Here is a 14,365-nt window from a genome sequence, read left to right as displayed (position 1 = left end):
GAAATGGAGAACACATTTTAACCTTCTAACTTAGAAAATATTTGGACGTCTTTCTTGAAGACAATGTAAGTGGCTTCCAATCATACTGAACATTTAGTTGGCCTCGATGAGTTTTCTCCATTTCTTTACATATTGCCGAATGTTTGGAATAGAAAGGACCATAGCAGTCAGACACTGTTCAATACAGGAATATGCTCCTAGGATCTCTAACAGGTGTTCATACAGCCTTTACATAACTGATTCCAGCAATGGGACATTCATTACCTTTAAAAGAAGTCAGTCCCATTTTTTAACACTTTTGAGTTTAAATTGTTAAACATTTTTTTCTTATATCAATCCAACATTTGTTTCCTGTTCACCTAACAATTCTGCCCACTGGAGCACAATTATTGATAACAAGTGCTTAATGAGGAGTTTTTAAAGGTAAGGATTCCTTTAAAACAGTTCATTCTGTCTCATTTAAAAATTGCCTATAATGACAATAGGTGCAATTTTGAGATCATTAAAAATCTCTGTTTTTCTCAAAACTGATATTGTTGCAAATTATTTTACTGCTTTCCTGGAAAAACACATTGCATCAGGCTCCCAGTTCTAGCCCATAGCAACAAATATCTTTATTTTGGCTCTGGAAAAATAAGAAATATGAGGCATTTGAAGATAAAGAGAAAAACTTTGACCCTCTAACTCTGGCCTCTCAATTGGTGAGAAATTTTTTTTTTGTTGTTATTAAATATCTTAATGTAGAACCAGAAATCAAGCCTATAAGATACTTCAAAGGATCGATTAAACTTTAAAAGGCAAGGTAAACACTTGTTATATTCATATATTTTCAATGAAGTACAATTAGTCCATTGTAGACATTATGAATAGACAAAGCATCTTTCTAGGATTGCGGTGGCTAGAGATAACTGGTAGTTACGTTTATGTCAAAATCCAAGTCTGTAATATTTCAACAATATTAAAAAACAGATATAGACATAAGGTAAACTTTCTTTTTAGAGCATTACAGAAGAGTCCTAAATTTCTCTGTTCCTAAATTCACTGATCTATTGACTAAAAAGCACAGCTATTTTACAGACTGAGCCATGTTGAACTCTGAGCTCATCTAAGAGGTGACAAACCAGATGCCTGGTGTGTACTATTATTTTTTGCTGTGCTGATGATTACCTTCTGTCTCACAAGAGGAAATAAACCTGTGGTGAGTTTCATGCCTGTCGACAGTCACAAAGAAAGTAATATGCAATATACACAACGTTTAATGGTTAAAGTCTTCCTCCAGTGGCATGCAAGGAACTCCAGAACCTATGGCGTGTCAGGAGGAAAACAGAAGGGATGCTTAAAACAGAGGTGCAAAGTAGGTCCTGGGATCACAGAGATTATCCTTCCCCATCTTCAACCCATAAGGATAAATTTTGAAATTAGTCATTTCTAAGTTAGCCAAGTTTGAAGTTTTCTGAAACCACTTCTGCCACTTTACCTCTAAACCTCAAATTATCATTCCAAATTCAACAAGTGAATCTCAGTTATATCCCATTAAGAAATGTATTGTTTCAGCAAAAAGCAATTGTTACCTGTGGTGGATGATGGGGACAGTTACCTCAAAGTAGGCTGAGTCACCTTGCCCTCTCTCCCACCCCAAGAGAAAGCCAAAGTGTATCAGCTACTCTCCACTGGCTGACCTCTTCAGTCTCTTGAAATGGCCACTGAGTTAAAAGTATGTAGAAGTCCTTTGTGGGTCACAAAGAACCATGTAAGCCCATTTGTGTCTTTAATTTATAGTTCCAGGAAAATAGTATGTAAACAAACAAAAAACAAGAACAATAGCAAAATGCATTGCTTACATTGCTCAAGGGACCATATGAGTCCTGGTTTGCCCCAGCTGGCGAGCAGAGGCAGAGAGTCTTCTGCACTGGGCAATCCTCCGATGGCAAGTGAAAGCACCATTGAGGTTCCAACTGGGCACAGCTGCCCCGTCCCTTCCAAATCCCTCAACCCTGAGGAGCCCACAGGGTTTGCCCTGAGCAAAAACAGCACACCCCACCCAGAGAGACCACAACTGAACCCTCCTGAGTTTCTATCCCCAGCTGCCCTAAGAATGACAATAAACCTGCCTTAAAGGGAGGAGGCATCCTCACTTTACAGTGCCAAGCATCAGGAACACATTTGGATTCTTAGAAGATTCAACGAATGGCTGGCCCCTCGGGCTGCAAGGCGGCCAAACTAGTTTGGTAGCAGGCCATGACCATGGGTCTGATCTCCTTCAACTAGGGAGTTCAAAATATATATAGGGATTTTGACTCTCAAAACTCCACCCTGAAGTACAGCATCATTATTACATGAATGTAAGAATTTCTGTTTAAAATATAATGCTGTCTTCTGTGTCAGAAATTGAGATTGAACATACATCACATTGACTAATTGGATCCTTCTGGGTCAATGTTTCACAAATTTTCTTCCACGAAGCCTGGACATCAGTGAAGAAGACTGAGGCCCTCCACCTCCCAAGGGAGGAAAGGGAGGCAGAGAAAGTCAAGATCCATGGCTTTCTTGCATAAGCCATGGCAGTTTCACTTTTGTCTATTTTGTATACTGATGTATAAGTAATATTTGTTGTAACAAAAGTCCTACTATGACAAAAAGTTTACAAAGTATTCAAGTATGTTTTAATTTAGTTTCATATAACTTGTTTTGCCCTCTTTTTAATTCTAGAGCCAGGGAAAGTGTGGCCAAGTCAAAACAAAACAAAATAGAATCAAACTAAAACCTACTTGCCAAGTAAAGAGGCCTAATTGATTTGCAAATATCAAAAGAAATTTGATTCATGGTGTTCCCTCTGGGCAATCAGAATCAAATGAAAGGTGGACATTTAGTTCATTCTTAGTCTAGTGATTATTCTATCAGAAAACAGAGCTGATGGTTCTGGTCCCTCTAAGGTGATAGAAGAAGTCCTATCACATTGGTATTGTTATCAGTTCAAGTTCCAGAGCTTCTGGATGCGGTCAGTAGCAATGCTGTCTCTTCACAGACCCTATATGATCCTAGAAAGTGATGCTCAAAGCAAGCTAACATATATTTAGGATCCACTAGGTGTCAAGTAATGCACTTAGTACTTTTCATACAGTAGGCTATGTAATCCTCAAGCAATCATTAGAAAGAACATATTAACTCTCCTTTACAAATGGGTAAACTGAGGCCCGGGAAACGTAAATGACTTGTCATTTGTGTATGTCACTCCCAACTCTGAGTCGAGGTTTCCACATCAGTTAGGTAATGAGACCTTCCCAGATTTAAAACCTCTTTGATTTTCCGTCTGATGTCATAATGGAAGCAGATAAGACAAAGAACAAACACTGGAGCCATCCTGTGCACAAAAACCATGCAGATTTGCTAAAAAGATTAAGAAAATGGAAAACATGATCTTTTAATTAATTTTCCTAGCAGCCTCCCAATTAAGCCAATATATAAGGAGAGGTGAGGATTGGGCATAGACAAGATCCTTGACTACAGGTGGCTAAGAATTTGAGGACAATTAATACAAATAAATGAATGATGAATGAGCTCTTGCCAATGAGAGTGGCACTGACTGCTGGAGACATACTGGAATCTGGAAAAACCTGGGAGGGTCAGGAGTTGTTGGAGGAGCTTCAAAAGAAGACTAACTTATAAAGGTGTGGGTTGACATGGTGTGGGGAGAGGAGTTTTCAGGGGCTGGGTGGAGCAGTGAACACAGCCTATTATCCCACTCTAAAGCTAGGCCTCTCTCTGTTTGATCTGAACAGACAAGCCCACGGGGTATGGCTCGAGCAGTCGGAGGGCGCCCCAGACAGGAATCGTGGATGAGTGCTGCTTCCGGAGCTGTGATCTGAGGAGGCTGGAGATGTACTGCGCGCCTCTCAAGCCCGCCAAGTCGGCCCGCTCAGTCCGTGCCCAGCGCCACACCGACATGCCCAAGGCTCAGAAGGTAAGCCTGCCAGGGGTGGCGGTGAGGGTCGGCCATCTTCGCGAGATCGGAGTTATGAGGCTGAGCCTGTAGCAACTTAGCAGCAGCAGCATCCGAAGAGTAATTCATACCCTCATAGACTTCTGGTTCATAGGGTCAAAAGAACTCCATTCTCCCCTGAGAGGTCCATCTTTTCTGTCACTCCACATTGTAAATTCTCCCTTCCACTACTGTGGCCCATCTGATCACTAGAAGATTACAGAGAAGAGTGACTAAACCTGGGCTTTGGCATCAGACAAAACTGACATCCTAGCTTTGCCAATCACCAGCTGAGAGCCCATGGCCAAGTAGTGCAGCCTCCCAAGCCTCTGCTGATGAAACTATCAGTAAAGATGGGATAGCAGTACCATTTACCTCTTCAGGTCATTAATGTGCATGCAATGCTTTCCACACTGCACAAAGTAACTGTCAGACAAGTGTTAAGTTCTGTCATAACTGTATGAACAAAGCATGTGACCTTTCAAGTCCTGATATTCTGTAAACATGCAAAGAAAAATAACACTCTAAAATTGGAACTAATAGAAATTCACATTTAGTGGCAAATACAAAGAAAAAAAATAGAAATTTCAGTTTGGCTCTGAGAATAGCAAGAAAATTCTAATGATCAAAATCTGCAGGTGTCTGTTACTAAGAGCAAGACTTTAAACAAGCCTTAGAGGTACTGTCTATGCCATCAAAAATATGTAAATCATCTGATCTGATGCACATTGATCACTTGATAAACCTTTGCTGAGTGAGGGAATGAATGGGTGAACAAATGTATGTAGGTGATTACATTTCCTTCACTAAGTAGAAAGAATGAGAACTAAAGAGAAGGTGAAGAAAATGAGGAAGAATGAATAAGGAAAGTTAAATGCTCTCTGGGGACTCTTTTGAAAAAAAAAACCAACTACTGGTTTTAATCTTTGGAGTCAAAACTAGCATTGTGCAGAGGGCACATGATAAGCGATCAAGAAGCTCCTAATGACACCTTTGCTGCTTCCTGGTCCTCATTTGCAGCTGAGGCTGGAACAGGCGCCTTTGCAGACATGTGACCCCAGGGAGCCACCCTGAGTGATGGAAAGGGACTGGCACAATCTGATTCAGAGAGAACACAGGAGCCAGTCGATGTCTCAGGGAGCAAGCCCTACATACCTTTTAGGTGAATGTGACTGGGAAGTGTGCTCAAGGTGAGCAGAGGCAGGTTAAATCTTTCTCTTTCCAGGTGACCCAATGCCTTTCAATTTCTACTTTGGGAGGGGGTGGGTGGTGTCAGAGATGAGTCCCTAAGTTCTGGAATGGCAGGTTTAATAGTGACTGAGGTCCAGACACCTCTCCAGCACCAGTGCTGTCTTCTGCATCTAGGGAGCCAAGGCATTCAAAGGCTCTGGTCTACGGGGACACCAAGGGGACCACCTGTTCTCAATGCAATTATTTTTGTGATGTTTACAGTATCAGCCCCCATCTACCAACAAGAAAATGAAGTCTCAGAGGAGAAGGAAAGGTGGGCCAAAGAAACGCCCAGGAGGGGAACAGAAGGAGGGGACGGAAGCAAGTCAGCAGATGCAAGGGAAGATGAAAGAGCAGAGGAGAGAGACTGGAGCTAGAAACTGAACACAGGCAAGAAAGGAACACGGAGGAAAGAAAGACTAAGACAGAGGTGAGGAGGCCGAGAGAGAAGCAGACAGAAAGAGAGGAAATGGGAGATGCCATAAAGGAAAGGAAGAAAAGTAGGCCAGCTGGAGCTAGAGAACACTTGGAACAGAAGGGGGAGAAGAAAGCTGTTGTAGGAAGTGGCCGATAAACATGGAGAAAGGGAAAAGTAACATATAATGCCTGAGAAAATCCAAATAAAGACAGTGGCAAGAATGAAAACATGAACAAAAATTACGAAAGAGGGAAATAAAGCAATATTCCCTTCCCCACGGAAAAACAAGAATTAAAATAAAAATCAAGGTTTTTGTATGCATTTTAATTTTTTCTGTGAATTTTACAAGAATTTCCATGTCAGTAAATGCCCAGAGTTAAATATTAGCCCCAAATTTTCAGCAAGACTGAATTGTGTCATAAACATTCCCAGATTTCCTTCCCTACAGTGTGACTGGAGGCTGCATTTCTTAGTCAAGCTCGGGCCAAAGGGCACCCAATATTTGCCTAAAGGCCCGTGAGGCCTGAGAGCTTACCTATGAAAGGAGGGCACTGAACTTTGTGCGTGTGCACTTTGGAATCAGATATGAAAGATGTATTAATGTGCTAGGGCTGCCAGAATAAAGTACCACGCCACAGACTAGGTGGCTTACACAACAGAAATTCGTTTTCACACATTCCTGGAGGCGGGAAGGCCAAAGTCGGAGTATTGGCAGGATCAGTTCCTTCTGGGAGCTGTGAGCGAAGGATCTGTTTCAGGTCTCTTTCCTCCACTTGGAATTGGCCTTCTTTTCCCTGTGTTTTCACATCATCTTCCCTCTGGACAAATCTCTGTGCCCAGATTTCCTCTTCTTATAAGGACACTAGTTGCTGCTGCTGCTAAGTCACACACTAGTTATATTGGATTAAAATATGATCTGCTAAGTCGCTTCAGTCGTGTCTGAGTCTGTGCGACCCCATAGACGGCAGCCCGCCAGGCTCCCCCCAGTCCCTGGGATTCTCCAGGCAAGAACACTGGAGTGGGTTGCCATTTCATCATGATCTTATTTTCACTTAAGTTATCTGTGTAAAGACCCCATCTCCAAATACAGTAACATTCTGAGGTACTAGGGGTTAGGACTTCAACTTGTGAATTTGGGGCGGGGGCGGGGGGGAGTCAGCCCTAAACCAAAGACTCCTGATGTCTGACTACTGCCCTATGATTCCATCACCTATAAACTTATCTCTCTCACGCATGCACCCCCTCACTCCTCACCCCCCCACCCTCCTAGATATTTAGACCTGAAATCCTATGAGTTTATGTTCCATGAAATACCAGGACCATGCTATGTTAGGGCTGCAAAAGGACTCAAAAATTTGCTTCAGTCCCTTCATTTTAAAGATAAGGATACTGAGATCTAGAAATGGCTGAAGGATGGCTGAAATGGCTGAAAATGGCTTGGTTTCTAAGCCACACCCTCTTTCTGGCCAGCAGAGAACAGCACAAAATCAACATGGACTAAGAAAGAATTCCGAAAGGCAAAGATGGGAGTGAATGAGAACAAATGCACTCAATTTTCTTGAGGGTAAAGAAATGCCAGGTAGAATCACAGAATCTGAGTCTTAAAGATTTTCCTCCTTCAGTTTCCTTGATTTAAGCAGTAGGATTAGTATCTTCATAGATAATAAAGCAAAAAGTCTCAAGATCATTCAAATTGTGAATTAAAAGAGCTAAGGGAGGATGCAAGAGAGACAACACAGGGTAAGAAGATGATAAACCAAGGAGTGAAGCATTTCATCCAAATAGCCCACTTTGAAGATGTCAAAGTATAAAGGAACATCCTTTCTACTTGTCCTTCATGCCCCAGCCATTCTTTCTACTTTAGGATCATCCTTTGTCCATGGTTCACTGAAAACCCAGGATATATGATATATAGATGTGCCCAAGTCTCAAGCCAGGAGGAAAAAGTTTGATCACAAGCTTGTCAGAGTATCGTGTGGGAGCCAAGACACTGTTGTTACGGTTGCAAAGTGGGTCCTGGCTTATCAGAACAGATAAAAGCCAGGCTGGAGCCTGAGCCCATCTGGCCAGCCACCTTCTTCAGGAGACTCCCAGTTCTTCTGTTAATACATCTATGGTTTGGAACCAGCCTCAGGTATAAGCCTCAAGCATAAGCCAACACCTACTGTTTGTACCACCTGAGAGTAACCTGCAAACTGAGATGGCTTTTCAAGGGACCACAGTTTGGCAGAAAAGTAACAGTGTCCTGTGGGATTATCCCTTCCCTTTTTCATTGATGATCGGATCAATACCATTATAACACAGGGATAAATGACAATTATACCCAATAATGAACTTCATTCAAGAAAAAAGGCAAAGACTTTAAAAGGAAAAGAAAGCAATAGAACTTTCCAGTTAAAGAATGCTTCACCATCAGACTATTAGTTAAAACCCTACTTCCTTGGTGGCTCAGACAGTAAAACATCTGCCTGCATTGTGGGAAACTGGGTTCGATCCCTGGGTCAGGAAGATCCCCTGGACAAGGAAATGGCAACCCACTCCAGTACTCTTGCCTGGAAAATTCCATGGATGGAGGAGTCTGGTGGGCTACAGTCCATGGGGCTGCAAAGAGTCGGACACAACTGAGCGACTTCACTTTCTTTCTTTCTTTTTGCAGTGGGTTATATTAACTCTAAAGCAGTCATCTTGAATGCCTACATGTGATTTCTAAATAACATAAATTAAGTAAACAGAAAGAATCTATTGCTGTCTTTCATCCCTTCTACTATGAAAATAAGCACTAGTGATACATGGCACATAATGATGAATGAAAGGATGGATGGACAAATGAGTGAGATGGGGAGGGGAAGAGTGGTAGGGAAATAGACCATAAAAGTTAAGTAGCACTGTGTGTGTGTTAGATGCTCAGTCATGTCTGACTCTTAGCAAACCCGTGGACTGTAGCCCACTAGGCTACATGGAATCTCCGGGAATTCTGTCCATGGAATTCTCCAGGGAAGAATACCGCAGTGGGTGGCCATTCCCTTCTCCAGGGAATCTTCCCAACCCAGGGATGAATCCTAGGGTTCTTGCATTGCAGGTGGATTCTTTACTGTCTGAGCCACCAGGGAAGCACTGCTGAGATGAAATAATTCCTCTTGTCCTTGCCTAAGACAGTGATGCAAGTGCAGAGTCAAAGAGGGAAGGCAGAGGAGTTGTGCTTGCACAAGTTTTGCGTGTTTGGAATTTCCTATACTCGAGCCAAAATTGAATTCGTTCAAGGACTTATTGCTAAAGGTGGAAACCAGTTGAGTATTTTATAGTGAATGTTATGTTCCCTATTCATCCCCTCAATGCTTTCTTGAATGTAGGCAGAGTATTCATAATAATTTAAAAGCCCTCTGTTTCAACTGTTTCTTTTAGGGGAAATTGATGATTGTGTGTAAAACTAAAAGGAATATGTAAGGACTCCTGATCCTTAAATTGTTGAAAAATATTTTTACTGAGTACCCATGATATGTAAACCTCTGTACATGAAGGAGAATGATAAAGATAGGAGAGGCAATACTACATAGTGGTTAAGAGCACAGAATCTAGAATCAGACTGCCTGGTTTCAGACCCTGGCTATCTCACTTAACAGCTGCATGTCCTTGGGAAAATAATGCAATTAACCTGTACCTCAGATTCCTCATCTGCCAAATGGGAGTAATAATTGAATCTACCTCATAAGAGTTGTGAGAATTTATTGAGATTGTGTGTATGTGTACAAATATAAATTATAGTATTTAAAATGGTACCTGGCAAATAGTAAGCACTATTAAAGTTTTAGTTGATATTATTTTTCTTAGTTTTTAAAATTAGAGCCATCTGAAAAAGAAATAGGTCTCACCAAGTGGAAGTGAGTCCCCTATCACCAAAAACTTCAAGCTTAAGCTTACCAACACTTTCCAGTGATGTGGTAGTGTCTTTCAAGCACATGATAAGAGAAAGAGAATTCAGTGACCTAAGACCCCTTCCAACCCAGAGAACCCCAGTTCTATGAATTATTCCAACTTCAGTGGAAGCTCGACTGTCCTGTATGAGGAACTGTTAACTTTTATTCTGAAGTTGTAGAAAAGAACTTTCAGAAAACCACCATTTTTCTCAACCAGTTAAAATCAAATGTAATATGTGTTTTCATTTCACAGTGCCTGAGGAAAATTTAATTGTAGCATGAACTCCAGCCCTTACTAGTTTAAAGTAAAATTGCCAAAATAAATAAAAATGTGGGATATTTCCGGGCTCACACAGCTTCCGGGACATTTCAGTTTCTAGGGCTGCCGATTCAGTGCCTCTCACAAGCATTTGATCTTCTTTCAAACATCTCTTGAAAACAAACAAAACCTCATACAGCTTCTCGTGTGCGTGCTGTTAGGATGTAAGGGTGGAAAAGGAGGCAGAGAAAGCAGCTCTGGGAGAGCCCCTCCTCCCTCTCCCTTCCAACTCCTGACCCTCTCCCTCCCACCACTCACGGACAGGAAACAGTGTTTTCCTAACTAATAAGGCTTGCCATTTCTCAAGTCCACTTACACACCATGGAGGAAGATGAAGTCTGTTCTCTTTGCTTGCCTGTATGAAGGGAATAGGGCTTTGAGCAATGTTTATCAGACAACAGAGAGCTGACTTTTAATCCAGGACAAAACTGATAGTCTAGAGGTAAAGTGGAAGCCTTTTGCTGACAATGAAAAGATAAATCATTTACAGTGATCTGTGGTGACCTAAATGGGACGGAAATCTAAAACAGAGGGGGTATATGCATACATATAGCTGATTCACTTGGCTGTACAGTAGAAACTAACACATTATAAAGCAACTATACTCCAATAGAAAATAATTATAAAAAATAAAAATAAAGATAAATTGTTTTAAAAGAAGCAGAGTGCCTTTATGAGTTTTTAAATATCCACTATAGAATTCTCCAGTGATTGAAAGCCCAGCTCCTGAATCCTTTGAAAATCAGTGACAATATGTATTGGCCTAGGCAAGATAAGTCTATTTTTAAAGAAAGACCAGGCAAGGTTAGGATAAGTTTTTCAGTGGCCATTAAATTTCCAGATCTGCAAGGTCAAAATCAGTTTTTTCATCCTCAGAGCTCTAACTGAAATCTGAGCACCATTCCCTGATACTCATCTATTTAAGACTCCTTCTTTAATGGAACTGCTTTAACCCCCTTAAGGGGGGCTTCCCTGGGGGCTCAGATGGTAAAGAATCTGCCTGCAATACAGGAGACCTAGGTTTGATCCCTGGGTCAGGAAGATCCCTTGGAGGAGGGCATGGCAACCCACTCCAGTATTCTTGCCTGCAGAATTCCATGGACAGAGGAGCTGGTGGGCGACAGTCCATGGGGTCACAAAAAGTCTGACGCAATTGAGTGACTAACACTTTCATACCCTTAGGGCCACCTTGTTTTTATCTTGCAACCAAAAGAGATGGTTTAGAAATATAGACTTACATTTAAACTCAAGTAGAGAGAAATGGAAATTGAGAACAGCAAGGAAATTATGAGAGATGTGGGACAATGGGCATATGAGCTCATGTCTGGTACTAATAGACAGCAGCAAAGAAACTTCTCACCACACTAGGAACTCAGTCATAGCTCAATGGGCTACTGCTCCATCAGTAATAAGAGCTAGAAAACATTTCCAAACATTCCCATCTATATTATTCACTGATGAGATTATAGTTTTAAGACCCATTTGGTCAGAAAACTAAGTCTTTTGAAAAAGTGAAGGTTTGATAGAAATAAGAATGCTGAAGGTCCAATCCAACTTTAATTCCAAATATCCTTGGTGGTAACTTACAATCTGTTGTTAACTACAGCAAATAGTTTTGGGAGAAAGAAGATTATTTTCTCTTCTTTACTTTGTGTGTGTGTGTGTGTGTGTGTGCGTGCACACAGTGGGATTCACATGCCAGAATTTCTTACAAAATTCTCTGTAAAATATATAAACATTCACATGGAGCTTTCTGTCTGGCCAGCTCCAAGAGGTCATGTAATCAAAGACCAGCCAGCTCTGCCATCCATGAAAATATGATGTGGTATTTTCACAGCTGTAGATGACAATTATGGCAAGACAAAAATTCTAAATGATTAGGAGTAAGACCATGGCAGGTTGCGGGTTAGATAAAGAATCCTATTGTAGACTTGAGAATATGTAATATTTATGTCACAGTCTGAGTGTGGCAAACTTGAATGATTCATGAGGCATTGGAGGACTAGAGAAAAGTGAAAAATATAAAAGGAATCAATAAATACATAGCATTATTTTGTCAGTATTGATTGACCAAGGCCACTACTGGATGCTCTGGTTTGTCTCTGTCAATAATGATACTTGTTTCCTTCTTCAAAGAACACTAGGATGCAAGTAAAAGTACTTTGGGCACAATTCTGATTTTTTTTTAAACTGTATACACACATGAATTGTTCTTGCGCCGTTTTCTGTCTTGGAAAAGCACTGGCTGGCACCATGCGTGTTTACTTTTATATGCTGAAGACTCACGTCAATCTCAAACAGATGCAAATCACTTTAACTTGTCGTAGTGTTATTTTATTCATCCTAAAAGTTCAGAAAAGCCTTCCAAACTTGCAAAATTTCTCTCAATTCAGAGGAGGAAAATTCAGAACACAGTATTTGAATGTTCTGCCCAGATTTGTCACACACACAAAGCATGAGTGAAAGAGGGTAACACCCTTTCCTACTAATCTCTGAACTCATCACTATTGCATTGAAATGATACCAAAAGGTAACAACCCTGAGCCCCACATGGCCCCAGAACATTGGAATATAAATTACTGCATACATGAGTGTAAGGACTCCAACGTATGTTTTATGTCAGATGAAACAATGCTATTTTGGAGGCTAAAGAGAAAAAAATAATCAAATCCAGTTTTTAGGTAAAAATATGCTGAATCTTTAGCACATATCAGTGAAATTGCTAGAATCTGGTGTTTCACTTTTTTAAATACCACAGTGGTTGAACCTTTCAGCAATTCCAAAACCAACTCCCTCTGGGAAAGATAGTGTGCTTAAAGTGTAGTTGTTTTTGTTTTTGTTTTTGTTTTAATTTAAAAATGTAACACAAACAGCTAACAAAACAGGCTGCCCATAAAATCAACAGCCTAAGCAGCCCTGGAGTATTTTACAACATCCTTCAAGACTATTAAAGGCAACATAAATAACTCTTGCCAGTAAGGGAAAATACCCTTCAGCTTTCTTTTCCCTTTCCTTTTTCTTTTTTCAGGCTTTTAAACCATTTTGGTAGTGATTTGTTACATCACAGACAAAAATACTTCAAACAGAGTCAGGTGGTATCCTTTGAAAAGTAAGGAATTGCCAAGACAGGATAATCTGTGAATAATTATAGGATAAACACATTCCCTAAACTGGGGGATTCCTAGGGATGGACCTGTCACTAGAAACAAGAGTTATGCATCTTCTAGTGCAGCAGTCAAGGGTGCCCTGGGCACCCAGTAAGTAACTATTACCGCCCCCCCCCAGTCAGAGAAAGGGCAGTACTCAAGCATGGGGTGTGCTTTCCCAACAGGAACTATTTCTAAAAAGACAATAGTAATAGCTGTTATTTATTAGGCACATGCCCTGAGTTAAAGGCTGCCACAAATCACCTCCTTAATCTTCACTATTAGCCTGAAGGGTAAATGTTATAATTATGCCCCCTCCCACACTGTACAATTAGAAAACCTGGACTAAGGGGGCTAAATGTCTTGCCAAGGTCTTGCCCTAACAAGTGGTCAGACCAGAATCCAAACTCAAGATGGACTCCAGCATGTGAACTATGCACTGTGATCTCTCTTCATTTCTTCACTGATATTTACTGTACTGCAATCTGCCCGCTGTAAGTTCCAAGACAGGACAGGGGCTCTGTGCACAGCAAGAAGTAGGAAACCATGTAAGGCTTGCTGTTAACCTGAACTCTATTCCACCATTCCTGCAGGAGATGCAAATCAATTTAACAAGCTTTTCCTGGTTCGCCACTTTGCTCACACATCCAAGGAGGAGATAGAGGTGAAGGGACTATGCTACCTGCCCTCAAGGAGTTTACTTTTTAGTGGGAAAGCAAACACTTAAATAATTTATTCCACAACAAAGGCAGACCCAAAGTGGATTCTGACAGCACAGAAGCCAGGACAGCTCTTGCCATCAAGTTCACAAATGAGAGCTAAACCAAGGGCCCTTGAAACAGCTGGCTCTCTTGCACACAGCTACGGTAGGTAGATGTGTAAGGGTGATCACATGTAATCATCACAACATTATGAGGTGGGTGCTCTTACTCCCCCCTTTCATTTTACAGCAGGAAACTGAGAAGGCGAGGACAACGTAACAATTGCCAAAGGTCACACAGTTCTGTGTTGGAAGCTGGGATCCAAGCTAGGTATATAAATCCAGGTTCTCTGAGAAATGTATATGATACTGGGTTAAAGGAGCAAGGGTTTGATGAGGGGAAATACCCATGTGAAAAGCAATAGGAGAGGATCAGGGAAGCCTGAGCAAGCCAGCAGAATGCAAGTGCAAGTCTGACCTCAGTGAAACCGAGGAGGAGAGATGACTGGGGAGAAGCATCCTAGATGGCTGTACTGTCTAAAGAAAAGTCAGCAAAGCCACTGAGGAGTCCTTGAGCCAAAGATGGCCAATAAAGAAGTCTTGGGTTTCCCAGAAATTGGGTCTGCCCTGATGTCCCCACTACACTCTTGAGCTATGGG

At 41.3% G+C, this 14,365-nt stretch overlaps 1 protein-coding gene and 1 long non-coding RNA gene across 16 annotated transcripts in view; one reads left to right on the top strand and one right to left on the bottom strand.

The window, feature by feature from the left end:
• Positions 1-14,365, bottom strand: part of LOC112446717 (uncharacterized) — a 67,334-nt gene that overhangs the window by 29,309 nt on the left and 23,660 nt on the right. For 4 of the 6 annotated variants that reach the window (XR_009494557.1, XR_009494556.1, XR_009494558.1 and 1 more), the window contains one exon: positions 459-1,302. The exons of the other annotated variants lie outside the window; for them this stretch is intronic. This is a non-coding gene — a long non-coding RNA (uncharacterized lncRNA). Of the gene's footprint in view, positions 1-458; positions 1,303-14,365 lie in introns of those variants that run through there. 6 annotated transcript variants of the gene reach the window in all.
• IGF1 (insulin like growth factor 1) overlaps positions 1-14,365 on the top strand; it is a 78,038-nt gene that overhangs the window by 52,375 nt on the left and 11,298 nt on the right. For 5 of the 10 annotated variants that reach the window (XM_005206497.5, XM_005206499.5, XM_005206500.5 and 2 more), the window contains exon 3: positions 3,780-3,961. In XM_005206497.5, the coding sequence (XP_005206554.1) occupies positions 3,780-3,961 (182 nt within the window). Of the gene's footprint in view, positions 1-3,779; positions 3,962-5,431; positions 5,949-14,365 lie in introns of those variants that run through there. The other 5 variants (XM_059886094.1, XM_015471064.3, XM_015471062.3 and 2 more) reach the window with 2 other exon arrangements.

Source organism: Bos taurus, chromosome 5 (genome assembly GCF_002263795.3).
Source record: "Bos taurus isolate L1 Dominette 01449 registration number 42190680 breed Hereford chromosome 5, ARS-UCD2.0, whole genome shotgun sequence".
In the NCBI taxonomy this organism is placed as follows: domain Eukaryota; kingdom Metazoa; phylum Chordata; class Mammalia; order Artiodactyla; family Bovidae; genus Bos; species Bos taurus.
This window is presented reverse-complemented; position numbering and strand designations above follow the sequence as displayed.